The sequence below is a fragment of the Psilocybe cubensis genome, chromosome 2, assembly GCF_017499595.1.
Source record: "Psilocybe cubensis strain MGC-MH-2018 chromosome 2, whole genome shotgun sequence".
Lineage (NCBI taxonomy): Eukaryota > Fungi > Basidiomycota > Agaricomycetes > Agaricales > Agrocybaceae > Psilocybe > Psilocybe cubensis.
Window position 1 is genome coordinate 1,847,060 of NC_063000.1, and position 13,114 is coordinate 1,860,173.

Below are 13,114 nucleotides of genomic sequence, written 5' to 3' on the forward strand. Positions count from 1 at the left end.
CTTCAAGAATTTAGTTTGGATTTAGTTGTAAATTGTTGAAGTCTGTAAGCTGAGTTGAGTGTCGCAAGTAAAGCCTCTAGTAGCGTTGTGTCGTGACCGACACGGATGTTGTCGACGAGCGGACATCAGACTCTCCCACGTGTCTACTTCTCTTACCTTAACCACGCTCATCCATGGATCATGGAACGACCTCACCCTGCTGAAAACTCTGAGCAGTTCTCTTCGGACGAACCGCTTAGATACAGACATTCGTATGATGACGAGATAAATGAAAACACGCCTGGTGAAGGTGTTCATTTAGCATCCATACAGGAAAAGAAACGCCTTTGGTGGAGGAATGCCATTATAAATACCATATTTATTGCTTGTTGGTGCGTTATATAGCTCACACACGCTATGTATTTTTCATTACAGGGCATAGGTTTCTTTTTGCAACTTTGTTATCCGTGTACAACAAATGGATGTTCTCGCCAGAACACCTTGGATTCCCCGCCCCCCTATTTGTGACGACAATCCATATGTTTATCCAGTTTGCTCTTGCGGCTCTTCTCCGATATTTCTGGCCAAAAACTTTCAAACCCCGGCACGATCCTACTAGGGAAGATTATGCGTAAGTCGTCCCCTTAAGGATCATGTAAATCCGGCTTTGCTGGCAGGGCGTGCTAATTTGTAAATGAAGAAAAAAGGCTGTCCCAACAGCTGTTGCCACTGGCCTGGATATTGGCCTTTCCAACTTATCTCTGAAAACGATAACTCTATCTTTCTATAGTGGGTGCCTTCATAACTAGCCATACGACCTTGAAAACTCAACAAGTTGTTTGTTGCACAACAGCCATGTGCAAATCATCATCATTAATCTTCGTCCTCGGCTTTGCATTTCTATTCCGTTTAGAAGTCTTTTCGTGGCGCCTAGTCGCGGTAATCTTACTTATATTCTCAGGGGTGGTCTTAATGGTGGCGACCGAGGCACATTTTGTGCTGGAAGGTCTAATTCTCGTACTGAGTGCGAGTGCACTTGGGGGTCTTCGCTGGAGTCTTACCCAAGTGCTTTTGAAAAGTAAAAACATGGGATTTGACAATCCAGCGGCGACAATTTTCTGGCTTGCACCTTCGATGGGGATTACTCTAGGAATATCCAGCGCTATTCTGGAAGACTGGTCAAGCATCTTCCGCAGCAAATTTTTTGAAGGCACGATTCGGACATTGGGGACACTATTTTTCCTGACGACACCAGGGGCCATAGCATTTTGCATGGTGCTGAGCGAGTTCTAGTACGTCTGTCGTAAAATTTGAATGATTGAAAGATGTTTACCACTAATTATAGCATTTTGCAACGCGCAGGAGTGGTGCCTATGTCAATAGCTGGCATTGCAAAAGAAGTTTCAACAATCTTGATCTCTGCCTGGTTCTTTGGGGACAAACTTACATTGATTAATGCCATCGGTGTCGCGATTACGGTGTGCGGTGAGTGCATAGGGACTGTCTCTTAACCATTCTTCGATTAAGCCGGTTTCAAAGGGATCGGACTGTTCACGCACCATAAATATCGCAAGTCTCTGGACTCTACAGTTCCCTTGGATGCTCATGGCAACCCGATTGTCGAGCTGGATGACGCGCTATTGCTGCCTGATGAGAATGAAGGGTACAGACCAGTTGAAGAAAGCATCGGATTGACTTTGACACGTGAAGGGAACGATGTGGACTACGAGGTTCGTTGAATGCACCATGACCCGGGTTCCAGGGCAGAAAAAGGACAAAAAACTGACCAGACACCCGACACAGGGGGACGAGAGGAGCGACGGCCTGGTAGAGAGACCGGAGGACAATGAAGCTGAAGAACGGCACCCGCTGGTGGCTCCTGAGTTTCAGAGGGACTCCGGGTACACCGGCGAGACCAGACGAGGCCGAAATGATCTAGAACAGGCAATACAAGCGGAGGATAGAAAGGGATGGGATGGATAGAGTATATCGAGCAAAGGATAGATTAGCTTTGGAGATAATAAGCTTATGACGATGAAGGAGAGGGCGCGATAACCCCATTACAGACTGACAACGAAAGAGGCACGTGCGGGCGCGTAAATGTGTGACTGTGACATGGAAAAGGATATTTTGAGGGGGTCTGGAGGGAGCCGAGAAATGCCGTGTCTGTGTTTCAAAAGAAAGCGCATGGATGTTGACGTAATAAGGGCGCTGTACTGTCAGCTTGGTTGGATGCGAGTGCGCGGCCGCTGCACAGCTGCGTGCCATTGCGTGTGGGAAAGATTGCTAATGTTTGATTCCATTTGGACCAGATCCGATCTGAGGGGCGAAATTGGCACGTTGGCATGCCTCTGTAAGTTGATCATTTAAAAGCGATCCATCTCTTTCTTGTTCCTTTTATCCACACCGCTTCTCCCAGCATGGAGGACTCTTTCCAATTTATTATAGAATCCCCTCAGCACAGTCAAGGCCACAAGAAGCGTCCTCGTCTCGTCACCTCCTGCGACAACTGGTTCGTTCTCTCTCTTCTTCTTCCCCGTCCCCAGCTCACCCCGTTCCAGTCGTCTCAAGAAGATCAAGTGTCTTCAACCGTCTCCAGAGTCAAAGTGTGAGGCATGCAAGGCTGCAAAGATTGCCTGTCGGTTTCGGGACAGGGAGCGCTATTTTGCTGAGCGCAGTAGAGCCATCGCGGGCCCTAATTCTAGTGTGTATGCGACGGAGCTCAGGTGTGCATTTTCTCCCTTCTTTTCTTTCATACTCGCTCACATCCTTCTCCACATCACAGGTCGGAGCCCAGTTCCACCCTAGATGCTTTCTCGGTGGCCTCCGGTTCCTCCAGTCCCTCCCTTTCTTCGTCCGATCCACGGTCGAATTCCCACTCGCCTAAAGCAAGTGGAATGGTGTCAGCGGATATTGAGCACTCGGGCAGATACCCGTCTTATGCCCCAGACTCGCGTCATATTGGGCCTTCCCATGGGTATGTTTTCGCCCTTTTTTGCCCTGCCTCGCCCGTCTTATTGGTTTCCAGGCATTCTTCTTCTATTTCGTCTTTTGATTCTTTAAGAAGTAACACCGGAGTACCTCCTTATAATAATTTTGTTGGACATACACCACCTCTATATCCTACTGTTTCGCGTAACTCATACCAAGGCGACCAGCGTCCTATTCAACTATTCGACCCAGAGAATCCCCAGCGGCCACATCCTAATTTGATGACTCATTTCATTCAAGTCTTCTTCGATCGACACGGTCAAGATTTCACCTTCCTTACATATCAAGATGTCCTGGCAGATTTCTGGGAACAAAGATTATCTCTCATCTTAGCCAATTGTATAGCCGCTATGGCCGTAAAGTACGTCCCGATTCCCCTTCCCTCCCCTCCCCTCCCCGTGCCCTTCAAATTTCTCATTCTGCTCCATCAGATACTCTAATATCTCAGAATTTTCCGCACGCGACCTGCATAATGTTGCCGAGAACTACATAGATATCGCAAAGGTACATGCATTCATGTATCGATTGAATATTTCTAGTGCTCAATTTTTCTTCTGCCAGCATCTGCTAACCAGCATGGCACATATCCCGTCTTTGGAGACGTTACATGGTCTAATGCTGTTATGTTGGCTAGAGCACAATCATCATAGGTTGCCTGGTGGGTTGGATACGGAAGTCACGATACGTGGATCGAAATCTGATTGATTGGTAACAGGTTTCCGAACTTACTACGGGATGGCTGGGAAAATGGCCAACGATCTCGGCCTTCAAGATCCACATAATCTAGAACTCTATCCCAGCGAGTACGAGCGATCCCGCAGGCGCGCTACCTGGAACGGTATGGTCCAGTTACACATTACTGCAAATTCCTGTGGGTTTCCAGTGTCGTGAGCATCCAAAACATGCCTGCTGACTCGTTCCTTCGTACAGTTCGATCATAGATAATCTTACTGCATGGACAATCACGTCCTCATTCTGTTATGCTTTATTCTCGTGCATTATAACTATCATATATTCCGCTAATCTCATACTATTGACCTCATTTGTGCTTTGCTTTTCGCCGATGCTGCCTTAGCAGAATCGTTCTTATACACCCCAAGAGATCCCGTATTGTAGCCGGTCCTACAATACAGGATTTTCTTATTAGTAGCATATTTTGACAATGCTGTTGGCTACTTTGAAATGGCAAGACCGAAGGCATCGGCATATGTCGACTTGTAAGAATTCATGACATCAAGTGGCCGCACAGCTTAGATGAAACACGAAGGGTTAATTCTACAACAATCTTCTTCCATCTTAAACTACGCTGTCAGAAGCGCAGTTCTAAATATATTTGAAAAATTTGATTATGGCTTGGACGGCTTCGGTTGAGCACCGATCTCTTGCGCAATCGTGGTGACGTGAAGTCTGCAATAACTCGCTATCCCGACGCTGTGTCTTCATTAACCATAATTTGTCGTCGAGGTCAGATATCTGCTTTTGTATGAGCGCCGCAGACATCCGTCTTTGAATGCCGACACGTGGAGGTTAGGTCCCAATAGTGTTCAAGGCGGGAGTCTCCCCCCTTCGGATCCAACTCTGCCAAAAATTATTTATATCGCTTGACAGTCGGCTTTTCGCCCTTTTTTTCGCCCCTGTGATTGACCCGAAGAAGCCAAGTAGGCTGATACACACTCTGTCCGGCAAACATACGGGACAAATACACGAGCAAGTCATCTTTCAAAGTACTATATTTACTGTTTTCATTGCTTTACATTACACATCTCAATCTCCTGCGTACTCTTTTCTTCCGGTTCCTTGTCCCCCGGACGCGCACTGCTCATCGCGCTCGCGTTCGCACATGTCATTCTGCCATTGATTCAGATATCGAGGAATGTGATATTCTGATACATTTTGCCCCCGAAAGATGTGAGATACCAGATACTTACCATCCTGGGAGGGACTAGGTAAAATATAGCAGAGTCATTTCGTTACTTTTTAGTGTGTCCGGCCGCTCATAGGTCGCTAGAGTAGCCTTGGCACCCAACGAAATCCATCTTTGATCGCCACACATCGAGTCCAAGCACGCTCTGTCTACCGTGGTCCACATGCCACTCACTGTCACCAATTTAAATCACATCAGATCACTGTAGCGCGACGTTACATCGGATTCGATAAACAGTATGTCACCTGGGTAATTATGGTCAATTCTATATCTCGTTATTATGTAGTCTACTAGCTTTGTGTCGCCGCGTTATCCTCGTCTTTGTCTACGCGCTCATTGTTGTTTTGCTGGGTGACGCGCTGCCCTGCTTTCCCCATGCCTGGTATCGACCCCACGGACTCCAATGCTTTCACAATCGCTGCCTACATGCGCGTAACTTCCATTGCGATCGCGGCTTATGAGTGAGTATCTGATTCTTTCTATATATACCTCCAAGCAAGGCGCTAAATTTCCAATGCTCGCCCAATTTTACTGCGACTGCGACCTGTCGACAGCTATCTGGAAACGCAGCCGACATCCTGGCGATTCTACAAGGAACACTGGCAATCTCGACGATTGACGTGAATATACTCTTCTTCCATTCCCCAATCTTCCCATAAAATTTTCGACGAGGAAAACTCATGTTTTGATCTACCCACAGTATATCCGTTCTGTTGTTCTCTCTTCTTCGGTAAGCAGCATGCTCCTCGGCCAAGTGAATGAATCATGGTGACCTCTCAACTTGGCGTGTAATCCAGCGCTGTGAGCATAGCTACGCTTACCATAAGCAATGTCAGTAATGAACTGCCAGGTGGTGGTTCGAACATGAGAGCCTTTTTCATTAAACAAGGTTGATCCCAGGTTGGGTTTTTCTATGCCCATTTCACGCAAGCATCATGCTCCCGGTTTTTCCTGTGGCCGCCCTCTTTTAAAGGTACCTAATGACATCATGAGTAAAATCTTGATCATAACTGACAGTAATCTTCTATGGTACAGTCGTGCAAGCAATGGTGACCCAGGCGATCCTGGGTGTTCGGTGAGAAGGCTCCCAAGGAAATTTCTGCCTTCCGCCATTGAAACCATCATCCGAGCAGTGCATTTAACCTATCGAGGCGCAAAAAAATCATAGGCTGGTTTCTGCTTTCAGTGTATTGTATAGCTTGTGTTGTGAGTACTTACGCGATCTCGGGAGTAAATGAAGACTGATTCAATGATTGAAAGCTACAATGGCTGACCACGCTGTACAAAAGAAAACGCAAGTCATTTTATCAATGAAACTTTATGAGATTATTACTGACTGGTGTCTTTTCCCACACAGCGGTAGTAGGAGGAGATACTCATGTGGGTTGTTGAGTTTTTTTTGCTGATGTATTAAGTGCCCATCTAGCTATGTTGCAGAACAAGTAAGTTGGTAGATCTGCTACGGCTCCAATATCCGGTCTAATGAAATCCAGTTGTCGTGCAGTAAGCCAAGTAAAGTCGTTAGGAGCTTATGCTTTCTACGCGGTTGCAATCTCATACGACGTGTTGACGACGTTAATATCGATATACTACCTTTTGAAGTACAAACTGGCATCCACCAACTCTGTGTAGGTCCAATGATTTAATTCTCAGGAGCTGGCAGTTGATTGCTTGATCTTTCATAGTACAGCAAAACTGTCGAAAATGTGAGCCTGAACCTCTGACGAGATGATTTGCTTTCTCAGACATTTTATCTCAGGATGCTTTACGATGGCCTTGGGTACCTTTTCGTGCTGACAGGTAAGATCGATGGTTCCTTGCATCAAAAAAAACTGCTCTAAAGCTTCTCCTTTTTTGCTCAGGCATCAATATCTTCAACCTGATTCTATTCAAGACCAGTCAGGATATTCAAGTGGGTACCATTGTATTGACACATTTCGTGAACATTTTGCTCATATACGTGGTTTCAATAACAGACTGCTGCGTGGGTGGCTTTTTTGCACATCGAGATATATTACCAGCCGTCTAATTTTATCCCGACAGCGCATCTCTAGGCTACTGTGTCTCCTGGATCATGTCACAAAGACTATTGATCCATCTTTACGGTACGAGCTCCAACAACCAATTTCACCGCTTCTGGAACCCTCATTAAATCCCTTGTGAACAGATGCATCTCGTGAGCGCCGCGAAGAAAGCCTGGAAGGGGCCGAGATAACCATATCAAAACATATTGGAACCGCACGCGATGTGAGCCGTGTGGTCAGAACCCGTTTCGACCAAAAGAGTGATACCCCGTTCGACCTTGTTCGACGGCCAACAACTGCAGACTCGGAGACTGAAGAAGGATACCCAGAAGATCATGTAGGGGTGGAGGTCCGGATTGAAAGGACAGTAAAGCTAAATCACTACTCAAGAACATATGAACTGGAAGACTACTCGCATCGCAGCCAAAATCGATGAATATGCTGATATTTTTTAACATTTCTATTTCACTGTCATTGTACATTTACGATCTCCGATGTACACTATTCTACTACTTTTATCTTGTATAGTTTTGGGCAGGTCAGTAGGTCAAACTGGCATCTTTTTATACTCTCCGGTATTCATTCATATTCATATGGAAGTGTTTCGCAATAAATAATATCATAGTACAAATATAATTATCGCAGGGGGATCCTATGGGTCCCGTTTATAAGTGTGTGTGGTCCTACTGCTACGTGAATTCTATCAAAAAAGAAGCACAAGGGGATAATGGTGTGAAAGATGACGACAGCGTGTGATAAAATCAAGTGTCGCGAGAGATGGTCTTTTGAATTTTGGCCCACGGAAGATCTCCTTCGAATAAGGTATCTTCCCCGCCTTCAGCATCGCCGGGACACCAATCAAGCAATGATGCGATTTCGGGAGACGAAGTATGGTAGGGATGATATCTTGCGAAGGGATTCCGTGAGCGGCGCTTATTGATTAATAATGAATGACACCCATATAAGTCGAGGCTGTATGGGAGGTACCCATTCTTTTTCTGCGAGTATCATGAATGAACATATATATGGTTAGAGAAGAAAGAAAACAAACGGACCTCTCCCTCTATCGCGTTCGTGCCACCATCATGGTTTGGATCTACTCCCACGTAGTAGAACTTATTTCTAGGCCATTTTATAGCTTTTCGATGCAGTTCTGTAAATCTTTGTCTCTTGAACTCGTATCCGACGATGGTAATCTTGGTTGGGAAGTGCCCTGTGAATTCTTGGAAGCGCGCAATCGAGAACAAAAGGTTTTGATAAGAATCCATCGCATAGTTTTCGGTTGTCGTCCTCATCTCAATAGATGATAATGATTGGTCAGAGCCTCTGGAAAGTATGCCTGCCGTTTGTGCGAGTCGTAGATACGATTCTGCCTCAGTCGTTGAAGATGCAGTTTTTGTTTGACCTCTTTGGGTTGACTTAGTTGCATTATCACAAAATCATGGAGGACCTTACCCGGAGAAGATAAGAAGTGATTTTGGATCTTCTTTAGCGAGTTGTACACTGACGAACACACGATGAATGTGACACATGGACCCAAAGAGTTGTATTATCTTACCTTTTCAAGATATGCTCATAAAATGCCTGCACACGACCGGGTCCTGTTTGGTATGGTTCCAGAAACCAGTCTTTCTCTTCTAGCCAGGAGTGGGATGCACCCTTCCAAATAGAATGACAAGGTACAACGATTAGGTGGTCGAGGGATGCTCGCTCCTTAGGATGGCTAACTGCTAGCAGAGAGGCCCGATTCCGGTACTGAGTTAAAGCAATTGAAGAGTCGGACAACCAATACCGCAAGTTGAGAAGCAGAGAAAGAGAACATATTCCAATCAGCAAGAAGACGCCGAGATTCGTTAGCCTTGACCGCCTGGTCAATGATTCCAGGAGTTTCTTGCGAGGGGAAGTATCCAAACGAGCCCTGCGTTGATATCTGGATACTGAAGGTGATGGAAGCATGAAATATGGTCCCTTTTCAGCATTCCTCTCGTTCCTAATGACGAGGGAGACGTTGGGGACGATGAGGTATGGCTTGGAATGAAGGCAGCATTTGTGTGACGAGTCGCCATTATCCAAATAAAGAAAGTCTGTTTATTTATAATATGTGGCTGTGAACTAGATTACAGTAATTTTTTCTAAATTCATGCACTTCGTGAAAACCCTGATGCAGAAATCGATTAATTGCTGACTAGACAGGGAAATAGTGTTGAATAATTTAGTTATCATAGAGTCAATTATGCTTCCTTAACGCTAACGTAAATCAAAAGTTGCGAAGGTTTACTACTGCGTTGACTCTTGCTCTATTGCCCATTTTACGGCTTCTTCAACATTTTCTGCGCAGTGTGTGGGCAAATGAGAAGGTGGTCCCCTTGATGGATCATAAACACCTGTCTTAACCAGGACTGAGGACCAATTTGCAGCATTTGCACCGGCGATATCTTAGATCCAAGTCAATACATTGACAACGCTTCGAGTTAATAATTCAAAACATACCTGATTCTGGATTGTCTGCATGAAAAAATGATTGATATCATCCGCTGGATATCACTTGGACAAATAAAATTCTTACCTCCAATCATATATCTGCATGATCCTCAGAACCGGCTTTCATCTGAAAAAAATAGAAGGCTTACATTCGCGGGGTGTATGGGGTTTCAGCACCGTATAAATCTTTGATACGCTCCTGTAGAAGTTCTTTGGCAAAAGAATATGTGGCCTCAGTGGGCTTCCCGTATTGTACATGGGGGTATTCAGCTCCAGTTATATCCTTTTACAATTAGTAAATTGGTCGGGAAAGCGGAGAGAAAAGGAAGTATACCTTGAAGACAGCTTGGAATGCCGTTTTGAAAGCCCCTTGGCCGAGTCTTGGCCTATCGAAGTCTGATTTCCACAGGAGGTCGGGGTTACAAAATATTAGCTTCACAGGCTCTTTCTGTTTGTCCAAATCTCGGTAAGGGCCGCCAATAATCCCTGAGGACAAAATCACATCGCATGCAACCTGAACTGAATTACTTGAAGATTAGCTATGAGATTGAATGTTATCCTTTGGAGAGACTCGCCGTCAAGAGCCCAATTTCTTGGGTCGTGATAGACAAAAATGGCTGATATGGGTGTGTTGGAAAAGTCGACATCCTACATGATATCTATTAGCTAGTTGGCATCTAGTCGATTGAAGAATAACTAAGCACCTCTGTACATTTCTTTTCTATATCTGACAACTTGTGGAAAGGCCACACACTGATAGCCCCATGAATAGTTTATGGAATTGTAAAAACCGCGGGACTTACGCTGGATTCCACGCCAGGACGTCTAGCGTCGTGTACGCTTTCTGGTAGCCATATCTTGTAATTTTCCGTTAAATGACTCATACAAGCATTAAAGAAAGAAAGATACCCTTTCGCAACTTGTCGAACAGTATCTAATTCCCCACCTAGAACTAGCACTGGTTTATCCTGGTATTCGTGGGCTGACCTTCGAAGAATAGTGTGCGCCTGACAATACTGACTAGGAGATATCTATAATTTAGCAATAACAGTCGGATTGGGGTTTAACTATTTGAAGAGGCGAGTTGCAACGACGGACAATTGACTCACAGGAAAACCTAGTTGTGCGCTCAGTTTTTTGCATCGTTCATGTTCCGCGACTCCGCCGCCATTTGTGAGCTATTTGTACTTCAATGAATCATAGTTGCCCATAATTAGCCATGAAACCCACTAGAATATATGGTATCTTCCTGTGACGACCCGGACATGTCAGAACAAGATGTAGGGTGAAGGGTTTTATCCTACTTGTTGAAAGGATTATTTCCTTCTAGAATGTCTAGAGCTCGTTTTGCAGCTGGGAGCACATCGGGACCTCGAAGAAGAACTCCATCCTAAGATGTTTCAGAGAAAATAAGACAGTTTTGGCCATCTAACTCACAATATCAAAGGCAAATGCCAGCGGAGGAGGTTGGTTTGCCCCTAACTTCGCCCCAAGGTTTAGTTGAGAAAGATCCCGTCCTCTCGCAATGATGCATCTAAACGAGGGTTTATAGTTTTTCCCCTTTAAAATATGGCGCACACAGTAGAGTTGCATATAACAGGCGAAATTATCAGTACGAAGAATCTGTTAGTAGTTGGGACAGGCCTTGTCGGGCACTTGTTGAGGAAGTCCTAAACAGACGAATAGTTTAGCGAGTGGCTGTGTCGCGATTATACATCTCTACCCTGAAACTCAATTTACCATCTTACTCCTTACTCTTTTAACAATTCTCCGGGTTGTGTTCAATCCTACGCCAAAAATCAGTCCTCTAAGAGCTCAATGTACAGTAAAAGATAAAAGTATGTAGTTCATTATCAGCAGACGACGGAGTACTAACGTGAACACGTAAGGAAGAATGAGCCTTTTCGTTGAGTCGATACCCTCGCAATTTGGAAATGCATCACCTTCAGTCTCGCTTGAACGGGGAAACTACAGGATGAGGGCTCCTGCTCTTCGCCCCCCGCCTCTTTTGCTTCAAGAGAAAGGGCGAGAAACTGTGATACCTAATCGAAAGGTTGTTCATCACCGCATCAACAGAACTTTGGTGTCTCTTCTCATGTTACTCACTGTTGCGTGTTTGACATGCTTTGGATCAGCCTACTATCTCTATACAACGAGGTGGGACATTCGAATCGTATCTCCCTACAGCACTTCTAATGCCGTATCCGAAGTCGTCGTATCTGACATGGATATCGACGACACGGACTTTTCGAAAAAATACTTGACATACCTGCCACATAGTGGCTTCCATAATCAACGCATCGCTCTCGAAAATGCTTTGTTGCTTTCACACCTACTTCGTCGCACGCTCCTTGTACCACCTATTCTGCTAGGAAACAAACCCTTGCGCTATGTTGAATATAATACCCTCTTTCGTCACCATGAACTATCAAGCAAAGAAGGTCTAGGCCACTGTCCGGGAATTCCTGTCTACATTAGCCTCCCTGTTGAATGTCTTCATTACTTCGAGACGTCTTATGTTCCTTGGACCTGGTTAGTTGACCTTTCGACACTCTCTGCTCATCAGTCCCTCTTCCATAGGCCAAATATGTCACAAGCTTGGCTACATGCGAGATTCAGCATCACTTCGACTGACGTATATGTCCTACGCGATGATACGCCTTACCAATTTCGCTTTTTGGATACTTTGGGAGATTCCTCTCCGCCAACAGATAAATACCAGGAAGATGTATATATCACCGAGCTTGCTGCAATTCCAGAACGTCTTTTGCAGATCGGGACGTTGTTTGGGACCTCTCGTCTTCGCCTGAAAAACTCTGACAATATTGCTTACCTTGAAATGGTTCGGCGCAAGATGATTTTTGCGAACTTAGATCTTGTTGCTGCAGCCGATAGTATAAGTCAATCGCTCCATTATTCCTACTTGGGGGTGCATTTACGATCTGGCGATGGCAAATTCAAAACAGCAATTGGCACTACCGTTAAAGCAATATGGTGGAACATTCTCCATTCGATGCTTAACTTTTCGTTGGCCCAAATCTGCGATGTGGAGAACAAAATTTTGGGAGATATGTCTGCATGCATGAATTCCGACATGAAGCACATTGTCACGGTCAACAGCAATGCTTTTCCGCCAAATTCATCATGGCCACTTGCATACAAAGGACCCTGTCGCTGGTCTCGTCACCGTGAACAGAAATATGACCTATTAAATACTCCCATATATGTTGCGACTGACTTGCAGTTTCCTGAGACGCACCCAGAGATGTTAATAATGCGGCAGACTTTTCCTTGTCTATTCTTTTTGGCCGACTTTAAAAAGGAGATTACACCACTTGAAAAGTTAGTTAGCCCTTACGATGGGGTAGGGCTGGGGCAATTTGTTCTTCCTTTCGTTGATGGTTTAGTTTTAGGGAAGGCTGTGAACGTCGTAGGCACTGAAGGAAGTACGTTCAGCAAATTTGTAAAGGAGGTTCTTTGGAACAACTACACAGCCTCTGTACTTGACTGAGTTTGTAATTAGAAAACAATCATGCCATCAAAATTTCCGGAGGCAGCCGTATGAATCAGTGTTGCGGTGTTGTCGGCACTGTGCTCATATCACACCAACTGCGTTGCTATGGATAACTATAACAGCGTTATGATCTGTTTCGGCGCAGATGATAAAACTGGGCAGCCTTGGAATATGTTCCCTTGTCCCTGGTACCCCATCCCA

The 13,114-nt window shown here is 45.1% G+C and overlaps 5 protein-coding genes across 5 annotated transcripts; 3 read left to right on the plus strand and 2 right to left on the minus strand.

The window, feature by feature from the left end:
* Positions 1-180: 180 nt before the first annotated feature.
* On the plus strand, positions 181-1,962 carry JR316_0002108 (putative transporter C22E12.01; the record flags this gene model as incomplete). Its single annotated transcript, XM_047887903.1, has 7 exons — positions 181-371; positions 422-610; positions 680-768; positions 833-1,271; positions 1,325-1,464; positions 1,519-1,709; positions 1,783-1,962. 7 exons carry the CDS (start codon positions 181-183, stop codon positions 1,960-1,962), a joined length of 1,419 nt encoding a protein of 472 aa, XP_047752826.1.
* Positions 1,963-2,399: 437 nt separating this feature from the next.
* Positions 2,400-3,911, plus strand: JR316_0002109 (uncharacterized protein; the record flags this gene model as incomplete). Its single annotated transcript, XM_047887904.1, has 8 exons — positions 2,400-2,491; positions 2,541-2,705; positions 2,765-2,956; positions 3,008-3,331; positions 3,402-3,474; positions 3,532-3,628; positions 3,686-3,841; positions 3,901-3,911. 8 exons carry the CDS (start codon positions 2,400-2,402, stop codon positions 3,909-3,911), a joined length of 1,110 nt encoding a protein of 369 aa, XP_047752827.1.
* A 3,768-nt stretch (positions 3,912-7,679) lies between these two features.
* Positions 7,680-8,213, minus strand: JR316_0002110 (uncharacterized protein; the record flags this gene model as incomplete). Its single annotated transcript, XM_047887905.1, has 2 exons — positions 7,680-7,916; positions 7,974-8,213. The coding sequence occupies 2 exons, from the start codon at positions 8,211-8,213 to the stop codon at positions 7,680-7,682; spliced, it is 477 nt and encodes a 158-aa protein (XP_047752828.1).
* A 1,331-nt stretch (positions 8,214-9,544) lies between these two features.
* JR316_0002111 (putative CDP-alcohol phosphatidyltransferase class-I family protein C22A12.08c) lies at positions 9,545-10,992 on the minus strand (the record flags this gene model as incomplete). The annotated part of the gene is made up of 10 exons (XM_047887906.1): positions 9,545-9,682; positions 9,734-9,926; positions 9,971-10,047; positions 10,104-10,152; positions 10,203-10,256; positions 10,309-10,430; positions 10,509-10,577; positions 10,630-10,648; positions 10,704-10,789; positions 10,837-10,992. The coding sequence occupies 10 exons, from the start codon at positions 10,990-10,992 to the stop codon at positions 9,545-9,547; spliced, it is 963 nt and encodes a 320-aa protein (XP_047752829.1).
* Positions 10,993-11,374: 382 nt separating this feature from the next.
* On the plus strand, positions 11,375-12,910 carry JR316_0002112 (O-fucosyltransferase 30; the record flags this gene model as incomplete). Its single annotated transcript, XM_047887907.1, has 1 exon — positions 11,375-12,910. The coding sequence occupies one exon, from the start codon at positions 11,375-11,377 to the stop codon at positions 12,908-12,910; it is 1,536 nt and encodes a 511-aa protein (XP_047752830.1).
* Positions 12,911-13,114: the final 204 nt, after the last annotated feature.